This window comes from Portunus trituberculatus, chromosome 29, assembly GCF_017591435.1.
Source record: "Portunus trituberculatus isolate SZX2019 chromosome 29, ASM1759143v1, whole genome shotgun sequence".
Lineage (NCBI taxonomy): Eukaryota > Metazoa > Arthropoda > Malacostraca > Decapoda > Portunidae > Portunus > Portunus trituberculatus.
This window is the reverse complement of record NC_059283.1, coordinates 9120840-9139178: the sequence shown is the minus strand read 5'-3', so window position 1 is coordinate 9139178 and position 18339 is coordinate 9120840. Positions and strand designations below refer to the sequence as shown.

Genomic DNA, 18339 nt, shown 5'->3' with positions numbered 1-18339 from the left:
GATCTCACCCACTGTGCCATCAAGTTATTTGTTGCTACCTTTAACAATTCTTCTGCCCACTCACCACCTTTCACCACTTCGTAGTCTTCCCACACTATTTCTTTGCAATTAAAGTCTCCAACTATCATCACTCTATCCTTTCTGTTGAGTTCTTGCTTCATTCTGTCTAGAGTATTTCTCATCACCATTTGGTACTGTTCATATTCCCAAGCACTGGTTCTGGGTGGTATGTATACTGTTATAATATTAATGTCCCTCTTGCCATCTGTTATAAGCATACTTATCACTTCCTCATTTCTCTTACTATAGTTCACCTCCTTCACTATCAGATCTTCCTTAGTAAGAACCATTATACCACCACCACCTTTATTTTTTCTATCATTTCTCCATACTTTGTAGTGTTTTACAACAAACCAGTCTAGCTTTATTTCGGGCCTTAGCTTTGTTTCCACTACACACATTATGTCCGGTTCGTTATTTCTTAGGTAATCCATACATTCTAGTCTCTTAGACAGAAATCCATCTATGTTCGTGTAAGTCACTTATATTCCATTCTTAGTCTCGTTCTTCCATGTAATGCCTATTCCGTCTGTTTTATCCACCACTTCTTTAGCCTCCCATTTCTCATCCTCCAAAAAAACTTGATCTTTTCCTCCTCTGTTCTTTTGTCATTCCTCTCCTTCACTTCAGATACTAGCTCCTTCATCTTCATTCTCTCATCTTGTGACATATTTCTTCTTATGTAAATTGTTTTCCGTCTGTTTTGTTCACCACTTCTTTAGCCTCCCATTTCTCATCCTCCAAAAAAACTTGATCTTTTCCTCCTCTGTTCTTTCGTCATTCCTCTCCTTCACTTCAGATACTAGCTCCTTCATCTTCATTCTCTCATCTTGTGACATATTTCTTCTTATGTAAATTGTTTTGGTTTCCTCAGAGTCCTTAAGTTTCCAAGCCCTCCTCAACAAGGCCTCCGCTGCCACCTGAGACTTTAATTTCAATTTTAATGGTCTATTCTTGCCTTCCTCAAAAGCTCCCAATCTCACACTTTCTTCTACCTTAGCATATAGGTCCTCTTCTTCCACAGAGATCTTGTTCAGTAAAGACTTAATCTTGTCATTTTCCTTATCCCTCCTGTCCTGCCAGTTCCTGTTAGTTTCCTCCCGCAATCTTATTATGATCACACATTTTTTCTTTTCAGCGATATCTCTCACCACATACTCATTTTCCTTTAGTGCCTTTACCATTTCCCTCTGCGTAATCCCTTTATTTTCCTCTTCCTGCTTTTTTACTATCTCCCTAAACGACCTTTGCACCTCCAGATGTTCATGATTCACTTTCATCTTAGTGTCAATTAGATTAAGACATTCCTCTTTCTTCAAGTCCCCTTCGGATATTTTTATCTCCATTTCCATGAGTTTAGCCTTCATTTCTTCGCATTGTTTCCTTAGTTGTTGGTTTTCTTTCTCCATCTCTACTTTTTCCTTCAACAGCTCTTTATTCTCTAGCGTTAACAAGTAGATCTCTTTTTTAAATTAATCATTCTCGGCTAGAACTCTATCCAGTTTTTCTTCTATTGACAAAATGCTTAGGAACTTACTCTCCAGCGCCTGGATTCTTGCTACCAAGTCAAGTTTCTGCAGTCCTTTTGGCGTAGTAATAAAACCTTCGAAGTCTCTAGTTTGCCTGGACGCCATTTTTGTTGTTGTCAGCTGATTACGGCCAGAGCGATCACCGTCCATACTCCCCTCTCAGGGATCACTCTCCATATCACTCACTTTCAACACTAAGAGACAGTAGGACATTTACGGACACAAAACTTAGAGTTACCCGGGCCCTGTAATACCATAGGTATTTTCTTTCTTCCTGTACGCAGCCAGAGACGAGCCATCCTCTCTCAACGACGGCGACGGTGTGTGTGTGTGTGTACTGTGTGTATTTACCTAGTTAAATTTACCTAGTTGTAGTTTTACAGGGCCTGGGCTTTATGCTCGTGTGGCCCCGTCTCCATATCTACACTTATCCAATCTTACTTTAAAAGTGTGCACACTCGTTGCAGACACTACTTTTTCATCTAAACTGTTCCACGTCTCAATACATCTCTGCGGGAAACTATATTTTTTAATATCTCTCAGACATCTTCCCTTTCTCAGCTTTTTACTATGCGATCTTGTGCTTCGGATGTTATATTCTTCTCTCAGGATCAGTTTCTCATTATCCACTTGGTCCATTCCGTTGATCAATTTATAGACTTGTATCAGGTCTCCTCTCTCCCTTCTTTGTTCCAAGGTTGGTAGATCCATAGCCTTTAGTCTCTCCTCATATGTCATCCCTTCAAGTTCTGGGACCATTCTTGTAGCCATTTTTTGTAGCCTCTCTAATTTCCTTATGTGTTTCTTTTTATGAGGGGTCCACACTACTCCTGCATATTCCAATCTGAGTCTTATTATAGTATTTATCAATTTCTTCATCATTTCTTTGTCCATGTAGAGAAATGCTACTCCATTATTCCTCAGCAAATTATATGTTTCTCTAAAAATTCTATCAATATGGCTTACTGGTTGATTGTTTTCTTCCATCGTCACTCCTGAGTCCTTTTCCTTTTTTACTTTCTCCAGTTCTACTCCATCTCCCATCTTATAGATTCCCACAGGTCGTCTTTCACTCTTTCCCATTTCCATGACATGGCTTTTGTTCACATTGAATTCCATTTCCCACTTCTTACTCTATTCCCAGATCTTATTTAGGTCTTCTTGCAGTATTTCACAATCCTCCTTTTGCTTTATAACTCTGCATAGTTTCATATCATCCACAAACAGATTTATGTAGCTGTTCACTCCTTCTGGCATGTCGTTAATATAAATGAGGAAAAGTACTGGTGTCAATACTGACCCCTGTGGCACTCCGCTTTCTACTGCTCTCCACTTGGACTTCATATCTTTAACTACCGTCCTTATTTCTCTCCCCCTCAAATAATTTTCTATCCATCTCAATGTGTTTCCTTTTAAGCCACCCTTCTCCTCTAACTTCCACAGTAATCTTGTGTGTGGCACTTTGTCAAACGCCTTTTTTAAATCCAAATAGATGCAGTCAACCCATCCCTCTCTCTCTTGTACTCTATCAACTATTCTAGAATAGAAACTCAATAAATTAGTTACACAAGACCGTCCTTTTCTAAAACCAAATTGGCTATTTGATATTAATTTGTTGTCTTCAAGGAACTCGATCCATTGTTTCTTTATTATTCTTTCACACATCTTGCATATTACACTAGTTAGTGATACCGGTCTGTAATTTAAAGGTTCTTCTTTCCTTCCGCTCTTATATATGGGAACCACCTCAGCTCTTTTCCATTCTACTGGCACTGTTCCATTTTCTATTGAGCATTTTATGATGTTGTATATAGGACTTGCTAGTTCTTCCCTACATTCTTTCAGTATTCTGCCTGAGACTTCATCCGGTCCCATTGCCTTCTCTTCATCCAGTTCCTTCATTAACTCTTTTATTTCAAGCTTGGTTACTTTAATCTCTTTCATATAGATTGTCTCTCTATTACCCTGTGGCCTCTCAAATTTGGATTTTTTAGTAAAGACCTCCTGGAATTTTTTATTTAATAGTTCTGCCATAATTTTTGGGTCTTCCACCATTCTGTTCTCTCCTTTTAACCTTTCTATTGTTTCTTTTTGCCTAATTTTTCCATTTATGAATCTATAGAACAATTTTGGTTGCTCCTTACATTTTTCGACAATATCTTTTTCGAAGTTCTTTCCCTCTTCCTTCCTCACCTTAACATATTCATTTCTCGCTGCCTTGAAGTTTTCCTTGTTTGTTGGATTCCTATTTCTCCTCCACCTTTTCCATGCTCCATCTCTTTTCTCCTTTGCCCTAGCACACCTTGCATTAAACCAATCTTTCTTTCCTTCTTCTTTTGGTCTATATTTTGGGACATATTCCCTGACTCCTGTTTTGTATATTTCCAAAAATAAGTTATATTTGTCTTGCATTGTCTCTGAGTTTTCCATCTCCTCCCAGTCTACGTTTTAAAATAGTTCTTGAGATTCTCAATATCAGCCTTTCTGTAATTTAATCGGTCTCCTTTGTATGAATCATCTCTATCTTCCTTTCCTTCTTCTATATCTATTTCTAATATTGCATGGTCACTCTTTCCCAATGGGCACTTATATCTTATATCGTCATTCATTTGTATACCCCTTGTAAAAACTAGGTCCAATCTCGCCGGCTCGTCGTTTCCTCTGAATCTTGTGCATTCCTTTACTCTCTGGTCCATCATATTGTCTATCATTAGGTTCAAGAATCTTTCTCCCAGGCTTCTTCCCCCATACCACTTTCATAATTTTCCCAGTCCACTTCTTTACAGTTGAAATCTCCTACTAATATCACTTTTCTCCTTTCTTTAATGATTCTCATTAGACTCCTTATTGTGTCATCTATCATGTCTTTATATTCTTGATTGGTCCATGAATTTGTTTTTGGTGGCACATATGTTACAATGATTGTTATCTCTTTTTTATTAATATGCATCTTAATATACAATACTTCTGCTTTTCCTTCCCCACATTCCACTTGGTTGATCACTATCTCCTTCCTTAACATTATCATGACTCCTCCTCCTCCTTTACCCACTCTGTCTCTTCTCCATACATTATACCTATTATCCAAATCTATTATGATTGCCTCATTTAGTTTTGTTTCAGCCAGGCATACAATATCTGGATTTTCTTTCCTTATGTAATCTCTTAATTCTAATTTACTTGATAAAACCCTGTCTATGTTCGTATACATCATTTTTAGTCTTTTGCCTTTATCATTTTTAGTTAAACTTGTTCCACTTTTTTCTCTTCCTTCTCGTTTATATACCATTTCCTTATCCTGTCTCCTAGAATTCTCCAAAAAAATGCCTTCTTCTCTTCTTCTGACCTTTCATTATTCTTTTCCCTTACTGCTGCTGCCAGTTCATTGTATCTCTTCCTTTCTTCCTCATTTCTATTTTTCTTTATATAGATATCCTTGCAGCCTTCAGTTTCTCTAAGTTTTGTTGTTCTATATAATATTTCTTCTATTGCTGCTTGTGATTTTAGTAGTATTTTAATTGGTCTTGTTTTTCCTTCTTGATATGGTCCCATTCTGTTTATTTCTTCTACTTCCTCTTCCAAGTTCTGCCTATCTTCGTCATTAAGATTCTTCAGTAGGTCTTTGACTGATTTCATTTCTTCTGTTTCTCTTTTTGGTCTATATTTTATATTTTTTTCTTTTATTCCAAATACGACTACACTCTTCTTTTTTTCTGCAATTTCTCTAACTAGATTTTCTTTTGTCTTGAGGACTCCTATCATTTTGTTTGTCATATTTTCTTCTTTTTCTTTAAGTTGTTCTTGAATCACCTCATGAAAATCTGCCTTATCTTTCTTATCTTGGACTCTCCATGCTTGTACTTCTTTTTTAATCACGTTCTGTACTCTTTCCTCTTCCTTGTTTACTAGATCTTTCAGCTTCTTCTTTTCTTTCTCGGCTTTACCGAGTCCTTCTTCCATCTGCTTCTTGTAGTTAGCTATTTCCTTTTTTAGTTCTTCGTTTTCCGCTCTTAGCCTAGCTTCATTTTCTTCCACTTTTCTTATCCTTTCTCTCAGTCTTATAAACTCCATTTCCTGTTCTTTATTCTCTTTCATTTCCATCTTCTCCTTTATCAGTTTATCTAGTTTACATTCAATATTGAACACTCTCTTAAGTAGTGAAGTAGTCGTCGTATCGAACCCTTCGAATACGCGTTCTCCCTCACCGACATAGTCATCATCAGCCCCTTCTCTATTCTCATGTCTGCATGTGGATGGAATATCTTTTTCACTCATTATTCCTTAATAATTGATTTCATGAAGAGAAAAAAAAATGAGTCCACACTACCTGCCCAGGCCACTGTAAATACTATACAACAGGTGTAGTGAAGATCAGCTGATCGTCGGAACTGCGCCAATGCGTCCGTCCTCAACCGTGTGTGTGTGTGTGTGTGTGTGTGTGTGTGTGTGTGTGTGTGTGTGTATGCAAGCAGCAGTGACACTGAATCATTATCTGGATGAGGCTGGCACTCAGTGCAATAGCCAATCTGATGTAGGGTGAAATGGCCTTTCTGTAATTTGTATCCTTTTAAGATTTTTTGAGCCACCATCCATGAAAGCATCTCCAAGTTAGTTGTGGACATCTGAAGACAGTTGGTGAAACATGTTCCATGTATTCTCAAATTTGCCAGAAGCAAGTTGCCATAAATAGCTTTTTTCTTTTTTAGTCATCTCATATTTTCTTTCTCTTTCCTGTATTTATGAAATATGACAGTGAAATATAAAAGCTACTGTAGCAACCTTTATAGTCATCATGGATATAATGACAACTAAGGTGTTAACATTAGGCAGGAAACATTGTTTAGAAATACTTTGTAAGCTGTTTGCAAACTATTTGCAAACTTGTACAATTTTCCTGGTGTGGACAAGCCTTTACATAGTGAAAAATAATGTTTCCTGCATGATGTGATTAAATATGGCACTTAGAAGGTCTTATCTGATCTTATAACCAATTACTAAACAATGGAATTAATCATGAAGTAAGGGAAGAGATTGGCAAAGAGGCAGTGCTTGCCCGCTCTTCATGAAGGAGTGCATTAGTTGGTTTTTCTGTGCTTTACCTCTTCATGCAATACTTAGGAGCATCCTTGTGACTGCTAGTACACAGAGAATGGTTTTCAGATAGGAAGAAGGAAGAAGTTATTTGATAATTTGGCTGTAAAGCATTTACTTGTAATATTACCAAAGATGTTGAATAGTTTTTTTAGATAAGTTGATGTGTTTGCAGGTGTATTTTTACCACAGTTAGTGCTGAGACTGGCAAGAAAAATCCTGACATGGAGCCACTGCATACTCTCAAGACGTAGGTATTTCATTTGTTTGTTGAATAATATTTTGTTTGACAGAGTTTAGTTCTTAGACTTCCTAGTAGGTTAGGTAACTACAATTTTTCTATAGTTCTAAGACTTCCTAGTAGGGTGGGTTGTTACAATTTTATAGCTTTATGATGGGCACCAGAAGACTACAATGATTTTCCATTATTTATTTATTTATTTTCTTTCAATTTTTTTATTTATTTTATCTATGTAGGAAGGTCATTAGCCAAAGACAAAAAACTATAAAAAAGGCCCACTAAGGTTTCCAGATTAATAAACAGTTGTTAAAATTCAAAGAATAAATGTCTTGAAACCTCCCTTTTGAAAGAGTTCAAGTCATAGGAAGGAGAAAATATAGAATATGTAGCCTCTTTGTTATTATTTGTTTTGGGCATGAATCTGTTTTATTTGCTTTACTTATTCTCCACATATTCTCGTTTTCTAATTGGCTAACGTTTGCTCTAGGGTTTAATCTCCCTTTTTAGGTTTCAGTGTGTAAAGGGAATGGACAGTCCATTCTTTGGCATGACTCTTTTCTCTGCACTTTTATTGTATATGTTCTTCCGCTCTGCTTGGGTAATTTGAGTTCTCTTTCACAGGTATCGGTGTGAGAAAGGAATGGATAGTCCATTCTTTGGCATCAACCTTGGCCTTGATCTGGCTGGTAAGGTGAATGTAGGGGACGAAGTTCACATCACAAGGTCCGAAAGTTTTTAGAAGTATGTGAAAGACTCATCCATATCTTTGTATTTTCATTATTCTGTACAAAGTATCAAAGGATGATTTTGTTTTGTCAAAGTCTGTCATATTAAGATTATGAAGTTGTGGAATAACAAATGATTGTAAGATGTATCCATATTTAAACTTTCTACTTTCTTGTAAGAAAACAAACCTTGTGCAAAAGTTATGTTTCTTAGATTCATTTATCATGCTGCTACTGTTTACTTATGAGAAAATTGCATGAACACCTGAGTAAACTTAAGAGAATATATAAGGATTGTACATCAGAGCAGTGGCAAAAGATAATTTTCAGTGATGGAATATTAAGTGTGATAGCTGTCATACATAGGCATTAGTATAAAGTAGCATATATATATTAATATGTTATGAATTATATTCAATATATTCTATATCATTCTAGAAATATGATTTGTCATATGTTAAGACTATCATTCAAGTCATATCCATGAGGCAATATATTGTACACTGCTGAATATTTTGTACTCACTTCTATCAACGTTAAGTATTGTAATAACCTCTTGGTGTTTACTTTCAGCAACTTGCTGAGAACTTTCCATTAACTCAGTTCACACATAGTTCCTGCTTTTCTTGTCAGATCAGTTCAATATTTCACATTCAATTTATTGGAATTGGATACAAACACATAAAACCCTAAATTTAAACATCCTACAAGTTACTTCCTTCTTTAAACCTTCATGAGGCAACAATCATAGACTGCATCACTCAACTTTTAAGCCTTATTTATGAGTATGAGGATGACCTTTTCCATGTTGCTTCAGGCTCCCCTCAGATTTAGCATCTTTGCAATCTCTCAGCTTCTGCTTGCTGGCTGGCTCTTGTCTCTCTTCTACTTCAGGTACATGGCATGATATACGTCAGTTTGTTACATTTAACTCCAAAACGCAACCTCGATGATAAGGTTGAAAATCCCATATATTTCACATAATTCACATGCAGTAATGCTCTTTACATTCATGAGCCACCTATAGGTGGCAAATATTTTTTACGCAATCAAGATATCAGGGCAGAGTTGGTAGAGTAAGTTGGAGATAGTTAATAATACACCTCTGTTTACCTCTTTTATTCCCTTGTTTAGACTTAATTTTAATTTCTTCAGCTGTTTTTGCTTTATCCTCTGTTTGATCCAGGTGAACCATACATCTCAGTCTTGGTTCAACAGCTGTGTGTCAAGTCTGTGTGAGCATACTTTACTTTAGGTTCTGTAACAAGGCAGCTACTTGGTGCAGGCAACTCATACATGTCTGGGTCCTTTTGCCTTCAGGTACTTTCTTCCACGTGGGTCACAGTTATCTTTGTTCATGTGGGTTAGGACTACTGTATTGGTACTGAATTTTCTATCTTTTCTCTATTATTTCTTCTTCCATTCTTCTATTTCTCTAATTTTTCCACCTTCTTTAATTGCTTCTTCTTTATTCAACTACATCAGGGTACCACATAATTTGGAATTTCCATAGTATTTGTATTCTATTTGTTCTATCATAAGAACTTAACATGTTTAGAAAATTACAAGCCTAAATGCATTATGCCCATATTCATGATATATATATATATATATATATATATATATATATATATATATATATATATATATATATATATATATATATATATATATATATATATCTTTAATGTATGCATGACATGAACGAAATAATTATAAAAAGCCTAAATTGTTTTACTTACCTAAATGCTATCAAAATGATAATAAAATTAATAAAAAAGAAAAGGTTATTTTTTCTCATAGATGGTAATTTTCTTTAAAACTTTCTTGGGTGGCATCTTGAATCAATATACTGTACAAAGAAAAAATGAAAAAAAAAGCACTTTAAACAGGAAAAAAAGCACTGTGAACAGTTAACAATGACGAACAAACTGCCGCACATCAGATCGTAGCGAGCGCACAACTGTAACTGAGAGTGAAGGCCCGCGTCAGCGTGGGTGAGTGGTTGCCGCCTGCCAGTGAGCCATTTAACCGTGTTTGTCCCCCAAAATATTGTTCGTCCTCTGGGTCGATATATTGACAAATTTTTTGGTCGTCTCATGAATTGTTCGTCCTTAGAGACGTTCGTCAAGCGAGGTTTTACTGTATATATACATACAGGTAACTCGATGTACGCATGTTCGATTTACGCGTTTTTGTTATAACGCGACCAAAAAAATATTATAATTAATTTAATTTGCGCGATCGGTTTGCTTATACGCGATTTGGCCCAACTGCATTTTCAAACTGAGCGCCAGATGCAATTTCAAACTGTGCGCCAGAGAGTTCCACAGCTGGCCGATAGGTAGGAGCTCTGGGGCATGATCCAAGAAGCAGGTTGTTGTCTATGTTGGTACAGACAACCTCCATAGCAACCTTCTGCTCACATTCCATCCTTCATAAGATAGCATCCACAAAGATTCATTGCTGTTGGCGGGTGGAGGTTGGTAGCCCGCCTAAAAGTGCTCATTGGCTGCAAGGAGCTGGATCCAAGAAATTTTAACAACGTCAGAGCAACCTCCTGCTGTGAAATGGCATCCATGAACGCTTGGAGGGACAGTAACGAGGTTGCTCTCAGGTTGCTGGTAACACCACCTCTCCAGGTGACGTTACTGTCTTGTATATGCATTTATGTTCACAAAACATTTCTATTAGCTTTTTACAAACCTTGGCCTCAAGAAAGGATTGTTTTCTAATACATAAAGTGAAATCTTACATGGAATACCAAAAAAATAAAGCAGAGATGAGATCGCTCGCAGACGAGGCGGAGACTTGCGCGATTCGGGTGCTTCTTCTTGTGACCCTTTTAGCCTGCGTTTTGCTTTCACCACGATATTTATGTTTCCACTCCTCTATTGCCTGCTATAATGGATATCATATCTTAGTATTCATGTACACTCATGCCATGAGGATAACCTCGACTCCGTGGCACTGAGTGATGGTGAATTACTAATGAAATACCGCAGTATTTCATTAGTAATTCACTATCACTCAGTGCCACGGAGTCGAGGTTATCCTCATGGCATGAGCGTACATGAATACTAAGATATGATATCCATTATAGCAGGCAATAGAGGAGTGGAAACATAAATATTATGAAAGACAACACGCAAGCTAAAAGGGTCTCAACAAGAAGCGGCCAGGTTGCTGCAAGTCCCCGCCTTGTCTGTGGGCGATCTCATCTCTGCTTTCTTTTTGGTATTCCATGTAAGATTTCACTTTATGCATTAGAAAACAATCCTTTCTTGGGGGCAAGGTTTGTAAAAAGCTAATAGAAATGTTATTTTATGAACATAAATGCATATATAAGTAACACCACCTAGAGAAGTGGTGTTACCAGCAACCTCATTGCAACCTAGTTACCGTCCCTCCAAGTGTTCATGGATGCCATTTCGTGGCAGGAGGTTGCTCTGATGTTGTTAAAGAATCTTGGATCCAGCTCTTGTGCTACTCATGCCTCATGTGCAGTCTGCCAGCACTGAGTACAGACTACAGACGGAATCTCTTCAATCTGCCTATAATTCACCAAGATGGCCCCAAAATGCCCTTCATCTTCTTCTGCATGTGGAGTTATTTTTGGTAAGTGGATTTTTGATAAAGTGGTAAAGCTCAGAGGAAGATGGTGACTGACTGTGGTGTGAGTAGTGAAGGCAGTGACGCAGTGAGTGTTATGTTTACGTATTCTTTGTTTTGTTGTTTTCTTATTATTTTTTGCTTTCTCTTATTATTTCTTGCTTTTCCCTTTACTTTAAATACACTTCTAGTATTTAAAATGGTAAATAATAAACATGTTAATTTAGCCAAATAGAGTATTTTGTACAGATTTTTTTCGACCACATCTCGCATCCCCCCCTGTTATCTATTGTTTCTTATGAAAATTACAGGTTTGTTTTACGTGAATTTTGATATACGCGATGCCTCTTGGAACGCATCTATCGCTTAAATCGAGTTACCTGTATATATATATATATATATATATATATATATATATATATATATATATATATATATATATATATATACACACACACTGAAACTGATCCTGAGAGAAGAATATGACTTTAGAAGCACAAGATCGCATAGTAAGAAACTAAGGAAGGGACGATGTCTGAGAGATGTTAAAAAATTTAGTTTCCCGCAAAGATGTGTTGAGACTTGGAACAGTTTGAGTGAGGAAGTGGTGTCAGCAAAGAGTGTACATAGTTTTAAAGAAAAATTGGATAAGTGTAGATATGGAGACGGGGCCACACGAGCATAAAGCCCAGGCCCAGTAAAACTACAACTAGGTAAATACACACACACACACACACACACACACACACACACACACGAGATCTTTCCAGAAAGTATCCAGCCATTAACAATTTCAAGAAATGCTTGTAACTTGGGACAATGGCGCCCTACTCTCCTTCAAAGTAATCTCCTCCGAATCTCACACACTTCTCCCAGTGTCCCTTCCACATTTTAATACATTTTGTAAAGACCTCTTTTGGGATCTTCATCAGCTGGATTGTCACATTCTTCTTAATTTCATCTATGGACTGAAATCTTCCTTTTAATGGTGATTTTAGCTTTGGGAAAATCCAGAAATCACAGGGATGTAGATCTAGGTTGTAGTGGGAGCTGAATGAGCTAGATAATAGAATGGTTTGCGAAGACTAGATCATGATAATGCACCTGCTCATCCTTCATATGTCTTGCAAGGATTTTTGGCAAAACATTTCATCACTTGGCTCATTCAGCCCTCCTACAGCCCAGATCTAGCTCCCTGTGATTTCTAGATTTTCCCAAAGTTAAGATCACCATTAAAAGGAAGGAGATTTCAGTCTATAGATGAAGAAATTAAGAAGAATGTGATGAGCCAGCTGATGAGTGATAGTGAATTACTAATGAAATACCACAATTCACTATCATTCAGTGCCACGAAAAATAGAGGAGTGGAAACATATATATCGTGGTAAAAGCAACACGCAAGCTAAAAGGGTCACAAGAAGAAGAAGAAGCGGCCAAATCGCTGTGAGTCTCCGCCTCGTCTGTGGCCGATCTCATCTCTGCTTTATTTTTTGGTATTCCGTGTAAGATTTCACTTTATACATTACAAAACAATTCTTTCTTGGGAGCAAGGTTTGTTAAAAGCTAATAGAAATGTTGTTTTGTGAACATGAATGCATATATAAGACAGTAACACCACCTGGAGAGGTAGAGCCTGAAGACCTGGTGGTGATAGAGGGAGGAGGAAACGGGCTGGAAGATATAGGGGGACGGGAGACAGTTAGGTTGATGGAGCAAATAGTTAGAGTGGTGGAGCGCAAGGTACACAGGAGGCTCTTGATGATGTGTATCCCTAAGAGGCGGGACAAGGAGCGTCAGGCTTTTGGCCAGGAGAGGAGATGGGTAAATGGAAAGTTGGTTGGAAGACTGGAAATGTGACGGGATGCAGATGTGGGAGAGGATGGACTGGAGACAGGTGTGGACACAGGACGGAGTGCATATGTCCAATAGAGGAAAGGTGTGGGTGGCTTGGAACCTGGTGGAGTGGGCTCAGCGATGGGAGGAAGGTACGAAGGAATAGGATAGAATCCGAAGAGGAGGGGTGGGTGTTTTTATGAGAGAAAAGGAAGACAGAAGCATTAAAGAAAACATGCTACTGAGAGAAAGGGAACCTGCGGCAAAAGAGTGTGCGAATGTGAAAGGAAGAGGAGGTACTCGCGGAGCGTCAGGATGCATGAAGATTGGATGTGTGAATGTGAGAGGATGGGGCACTGGGAAATTTGAGGTGTCTAAGGATTGATTGATTGATACATTTATTGTTGAATTAATAAATAATTACAACAAAGGAGGAGGATGGGCCTTGCCACCCACCCCCTGGGCAAAGACTTAAGGTTAAAGTATCACAAAAATAACTCTGGACAGTATACACAACAAGAATACAAGTATTTCAATAAATAAATACACATATTGCACACCTTATTGCCTAAGACATCCTACAGTCTGGGAGCAAACTGAGGATATTCCCTAAGTATATCCCTGAGGGTGGCAGAGTCTAGGAGACGGTCAATGAGGCTGTACAAGTCATGCTGACCTTGTGGCCTAAATTTAACAATGAGAGGACATTCCATGATATAGTAACGCAGAGTGTGTCCCCTTGGTGTAGCACACAACATACACCAGGAGAAGCACTGACTTCCCAAAAGTATTTGTAGCCTAATCTGAGCCTCATTGCCACCCTGTCATATGATGCAGTGTCTCCCGTAGGTGTAAGCACAGCTCTGGGAGACATGTGCATAGTGAAGACTAGTGCTACTGCCCCTGTGGCAACAAAGCTCCAACTGATCACTAATGCTATTTTGTACAAAAGTCCTTAATGCTACTCTTAACATAACCCAGAGTGTACTCAGTGCCAGGGTCCACTGTGTCATCTTGTAGGGCACACTGAGCAAGGTGGTCTGCTTTTTCATTTAATGGGATACCCACATGAGAGGGTATCCAGATGAAATGGACCGTGGCACCAGCACCTTCTAGGGCGTGGATAAGATCAATACACTTATTAGCTAGATCACAGTCCATGGGGAAGGTGGATTGAAGGGCATACAATGCAGCCTGACTGTCAATAAAGAAATATACATTCTTATGGAGAGGCGCCACAATGTGGAGCGCCTCCAGTATAGCATACAGTTCTGCTCTAGTGGAAGACATGGGTGCAGGGAGCCGCCTGGAAACCTCAGTGTCAGTGTAGAGACTGGCAGAGTTGTAGTCACGGATGAAAAGCCCACATCCAGACCTGCTGCCATTGACTGACTCATCACAATAAACATCAATAGCCTGAACGTGTGGGTACTTGGCCAATTTAGTCATGAACATGTCTTGCAGCACATGAGGGACCCAGTCCCTCTTGGGCTGATGCAGTGAGTGAATATCAACACTGACACGGTGAGGGTTCCAGGCGGGTTGCAGCGGTGACATAAAAACGTTAAGCCTCAGCTACACCTACACTTGTCAGTACTCCCAAGATCTTCCTGAGGTATGGTGTTGTAGGAGTGATCTCTTTAGAGAGTCAGAGCCCGTGCATAGCATCCGACTAATTGTGCGACAAGTCATTTCCTGTACCCTACACATAATACTCGGCAGGTGCAGTTCAGCTCTGAGAACTTCAATTCGTGCAGTCCTGGGGCATCCCAAGATTATCCGCATTAATTCATTCTGTACAAGCTCCAGGGGACGGAGTTGGGTTGCACTAAACTGTATTAAAACAGGGGCGGCATAATCAATAAGGGACCGTATGACAGATATATAGAACATTCTTAGGACTGGAATGCCCGCCCCCAGACCCCTGTTGGCTAGCAGCCAAAGTGGTGGTAGCCATGGCAGACAGGTCTCGAACATAGTGGACGGCTTGAAGAGACTTCCTAAAGCTCATCTGAACACCCAGGTACTGCGACAAGCATAGTCCTTTGTGCTGGGCCCACGTGGGAAGCAACAGGCTTTGTGGCGGGGGGCACCACCAAACCCAGGCACGGACGCTTATTTTCTGTCTTCTTCTGGCTTGTTTCTGGCTGGCAAAACGGGCCTAGACCTCCCTCAGTAGCCACTGAGTAGGCGTGTTCACTCCAAATCACTTCCGATTTCCTCTTGTAGGGGCTGCAACTCATGTAAACACGGAGAGTGATAATTATGACGTCCTTCCGACTCAGCGGGGAGGACACAACTCCCGTGTCTAAGGAGTTCGAAGAGTGGCATTTTGACTTAGTCGGAATGACCGAGACACACCTGAGGGATGATGTGAAAGTGGATGGTAGTGAGTATGTGATGATTGGAAAGGGATGGAAGATTCAAGACAGAGTAGGAGGAGGGGTAGCTATCATGTATAGGAAGGAAAGGAATTTTAGAGTAGAAAAACTAGATGTAGGAAGCTGTGCCATGAGTGAGGATATTCTAGCAGTGAAGGTAGAGTGCACAGGTGAGCATAGGAAATGTGAAAGTTTGGTGATGATTGTAGCGTACATGACAGTAGAGGGTGAGAGAGTAGTGACAGAGAACAGCAGGAAGTATGGTATTCTAAGGAAGATTGTGGGAGAATGTGCTGGAGAGAAAGAGTGATTGTTATGGGAGATATGAATGCACATGTAGGTATACGAGGCGAGCAAATGAACAGAAATGGAGAAATGCTTGACGATTTTGTAAATGAGATGGAGTTGGAGAACCTGAAGGCTGGCTGAAGGACAAGTGACTTGGTGTGCGAGGAACCGGGAGTCTGCGATTGATTATATGCTAGTGAATAGGATAATGCGTGAGATGGTAGACCGCATGTGGATTGACGAGGATGGAACGATTGACATTGTCTCGGACCATAACATGCTGGTGTTGGAGTGTAAGTTGAATGGGAGACAGAATAGAAATACAAAAGCTAAAAGGAGAAGTTGGAGGCTAAGAGATGCAGGATGGGAGAATTTCCAGGTAGACCTGAGTGAGAGATGCTGGGAAGATGAAAGCTTGAATGATGTGGATGAATTGAATGATAGATTTGTTGAGAATGTGAGGAACGCAGCTGCCAGCCAGATAGGGTATGTGAGAACGAGTGTCAGAAAGCATACGTGTAAGTTGTGGTGGAACGATGAGGTTAGGGATGCCAGGAGAGAGAGAAATAGATTAAATAGGGTGTGTAGACAGCTGAGAAAGAGGAGGCATGAGAGTGAAGAGGCAGAAAGTAAAGTGATTACCAGATTGCATGGACAGCATATATGAGGCAGCAGCGAGTGACGAAGCAAAAGATAATGAATGCCAAGGATAGGTGTGAGAGAAGCGCATGGAAGGGGGCAAAGAATGGTATAGATTCTTGAGGGGTGAGGGGATGTCTGCCCGTGAAAATGTGGAGAGCCTCAAGGTGAATGGGACAGTGGTGACAGATAAGGAAAAGATGAGAAAAGCGATCAAAGAGTTCTGGGAAGAGATTGGAGGTGTTGGTGAGATATTTGATGTGAAAGAAGGGTGTGTGACACTGGAGAGAAAGGACGCGGATGAATTGAATGATAGAATCAGCAGAGAGAAAGTGGAGAAATGTGTGAAAAGGCAAAAGAATGGTAAGGAAGCAGTGCCAGATGAGATACCATATGAGATGTACAAAACTGGAGGAGAAGTTCTGATTGATAGGATGACTGAGCTTTTTAACCAGGTGTGGGAGGAAGAGAGTGCCAAGAGTGTGGAATGAATGTAGAGTGACTCTGTTACACAAGGGAGGATACAAGAGTAAAGATGAGTTGAAAAACTACAGGCCCATTGCATTAGTGAATACAGTAGGTAAAGTGTTCAGTGGGGTGCTGAATGAGAGATTGTGTAAATGGATTGAACAAACTGGAGTGCTGGGTGAAGAACAGAATGGTTTCCGTGTGGATTGGAGAGCTGATGACAACATGTTTGTGGTGAATGAGCTAATTGAGAGGAAAAGGAAGGAGGGTAGTAAATTATACTTGGGTTTCCTGGATATAGAGAAAGCGTATGATAGGGTGAATAGAAGAATGTTAGGCAGAGTCTTAGAAAAGATTGGACTGAGTTCAAAGATAGTTAGTATAGTGCAAAGTATGTATGTGGACACAAGGGCTAGATATAGACTAGGAGACATAGAAACAGACTGGGTAAAGAGTGAGAGAGGAGTCAGGCAGGGTTGTATTTTGTCACCAACCCTCTTCAGTTTATATACAGAGGAACTGGCTGCCAGAATGAGAAGGATGAATGCAGGAGTAAAGGTGGGGAATGATAGGGTATGTGTGCTCTTGTATGCAGATGATATGGTTGTTATGAGTGAATCAGCAGAGGAGCTCCAAAGTCTCCTGGATGTTGTAGATGGCTATGAAAGAGACTTTGGGGTGAGATTCAGTAGTGAGAAGAGCAAGGTGATGGTTGTGAATAGGTCAGATGATGAAAGAAACTTGGTGTGGAAACTGGGAGAAAATGAGGTGCAACAGGCTGAGGAATACAAATATCTGGGGATGTGGATTAGTCCATATGGCTGTGTGAAAGCAAAGAATGAAAGATGAGTTTGGTGAACCAGTGGGTGGGTCGACTAGGAAGTGCAGCAAGGATGAGAGCCAGCAAGTATGATGTGCTGCGAGAAGTTTGGAAGAGCGTGGCTGTTCCAAGCATCATGTATGATATGGATGTGATGATGTGGAATGAAAGTCAATTAGAGAAGCTAGAAATAGGACAGAACAGAGTAGCAAGAATGACTCTAAATGCACCAGGGTCTGCAGCAATAGAGGCATTAAGGGGAGACATGGGATGGAGTACCTTCAGAGAGAGGCATGTGAAGGCAACACTGAAATTCAAGGCTAGGCTAGAACGAATGAATGATGCAAGAATAGTTAGGAAAGTGTTTTTATGGAATGTTAGGAATAGCAGGTGGGGGAAGAAGTGTGTCAGGATGGTAGTGAAGAGTGGTCTGGAAACTAGCTGGGCATTCCAGCGAGTTGAGGGGAAGCACGCTGAGAGTGACTGGAGCATGATTGTTGGAAATGGAGAGGGCCCAGACTGGGATGTAAGGAAGTGGAAGAGAGAGATAGACAGAAGGGTGAAGTGTATTGGACTGAGCGAATGGAGGAATAGGATGGAACAAAAGAGTACTCTGGAGTGGTATAGGGAGAGAGGCCCCAATGTATGAAAA

General features: G+C 39.7%; 1 protein-coding gene across 3 annotated transcripts in view; it reads left to right on the top strand.

Annotated features, from left to right (window-relative positions):
- LOC123510408 (mitochondrial amidoxime reducing component 2-like) overlaps positions 1 to 9131 on the top strand; it is a 73122-nt gene extending 63991 nt beyond the window's left edge. For 2 of the 3 annotated variants that reach the window (XM_045265574.1, XM_045265573.1), the window contains exons 7-8: positions 6856 to 6930; positions 7543 to 9131. In XM_045265574.1, coding sequence (XP_045121509.1) covers positions 6856 to 6930; positions 7543 to 7660 — 193 coding nt within the window. In that variant the 3' untranslated portion in view covers positions 7661 to 9131. Of the gene's footprint in view, positions 1 to 6855; positions 6931 to 7542 lie in introns of those variants that run through there. The other variant, XM_045265575.1, reaches the window with a different exon arrangement.
- The last annotated feature ends 9208 nt before the right edge of the window (positions 9132 to 18339 follow it).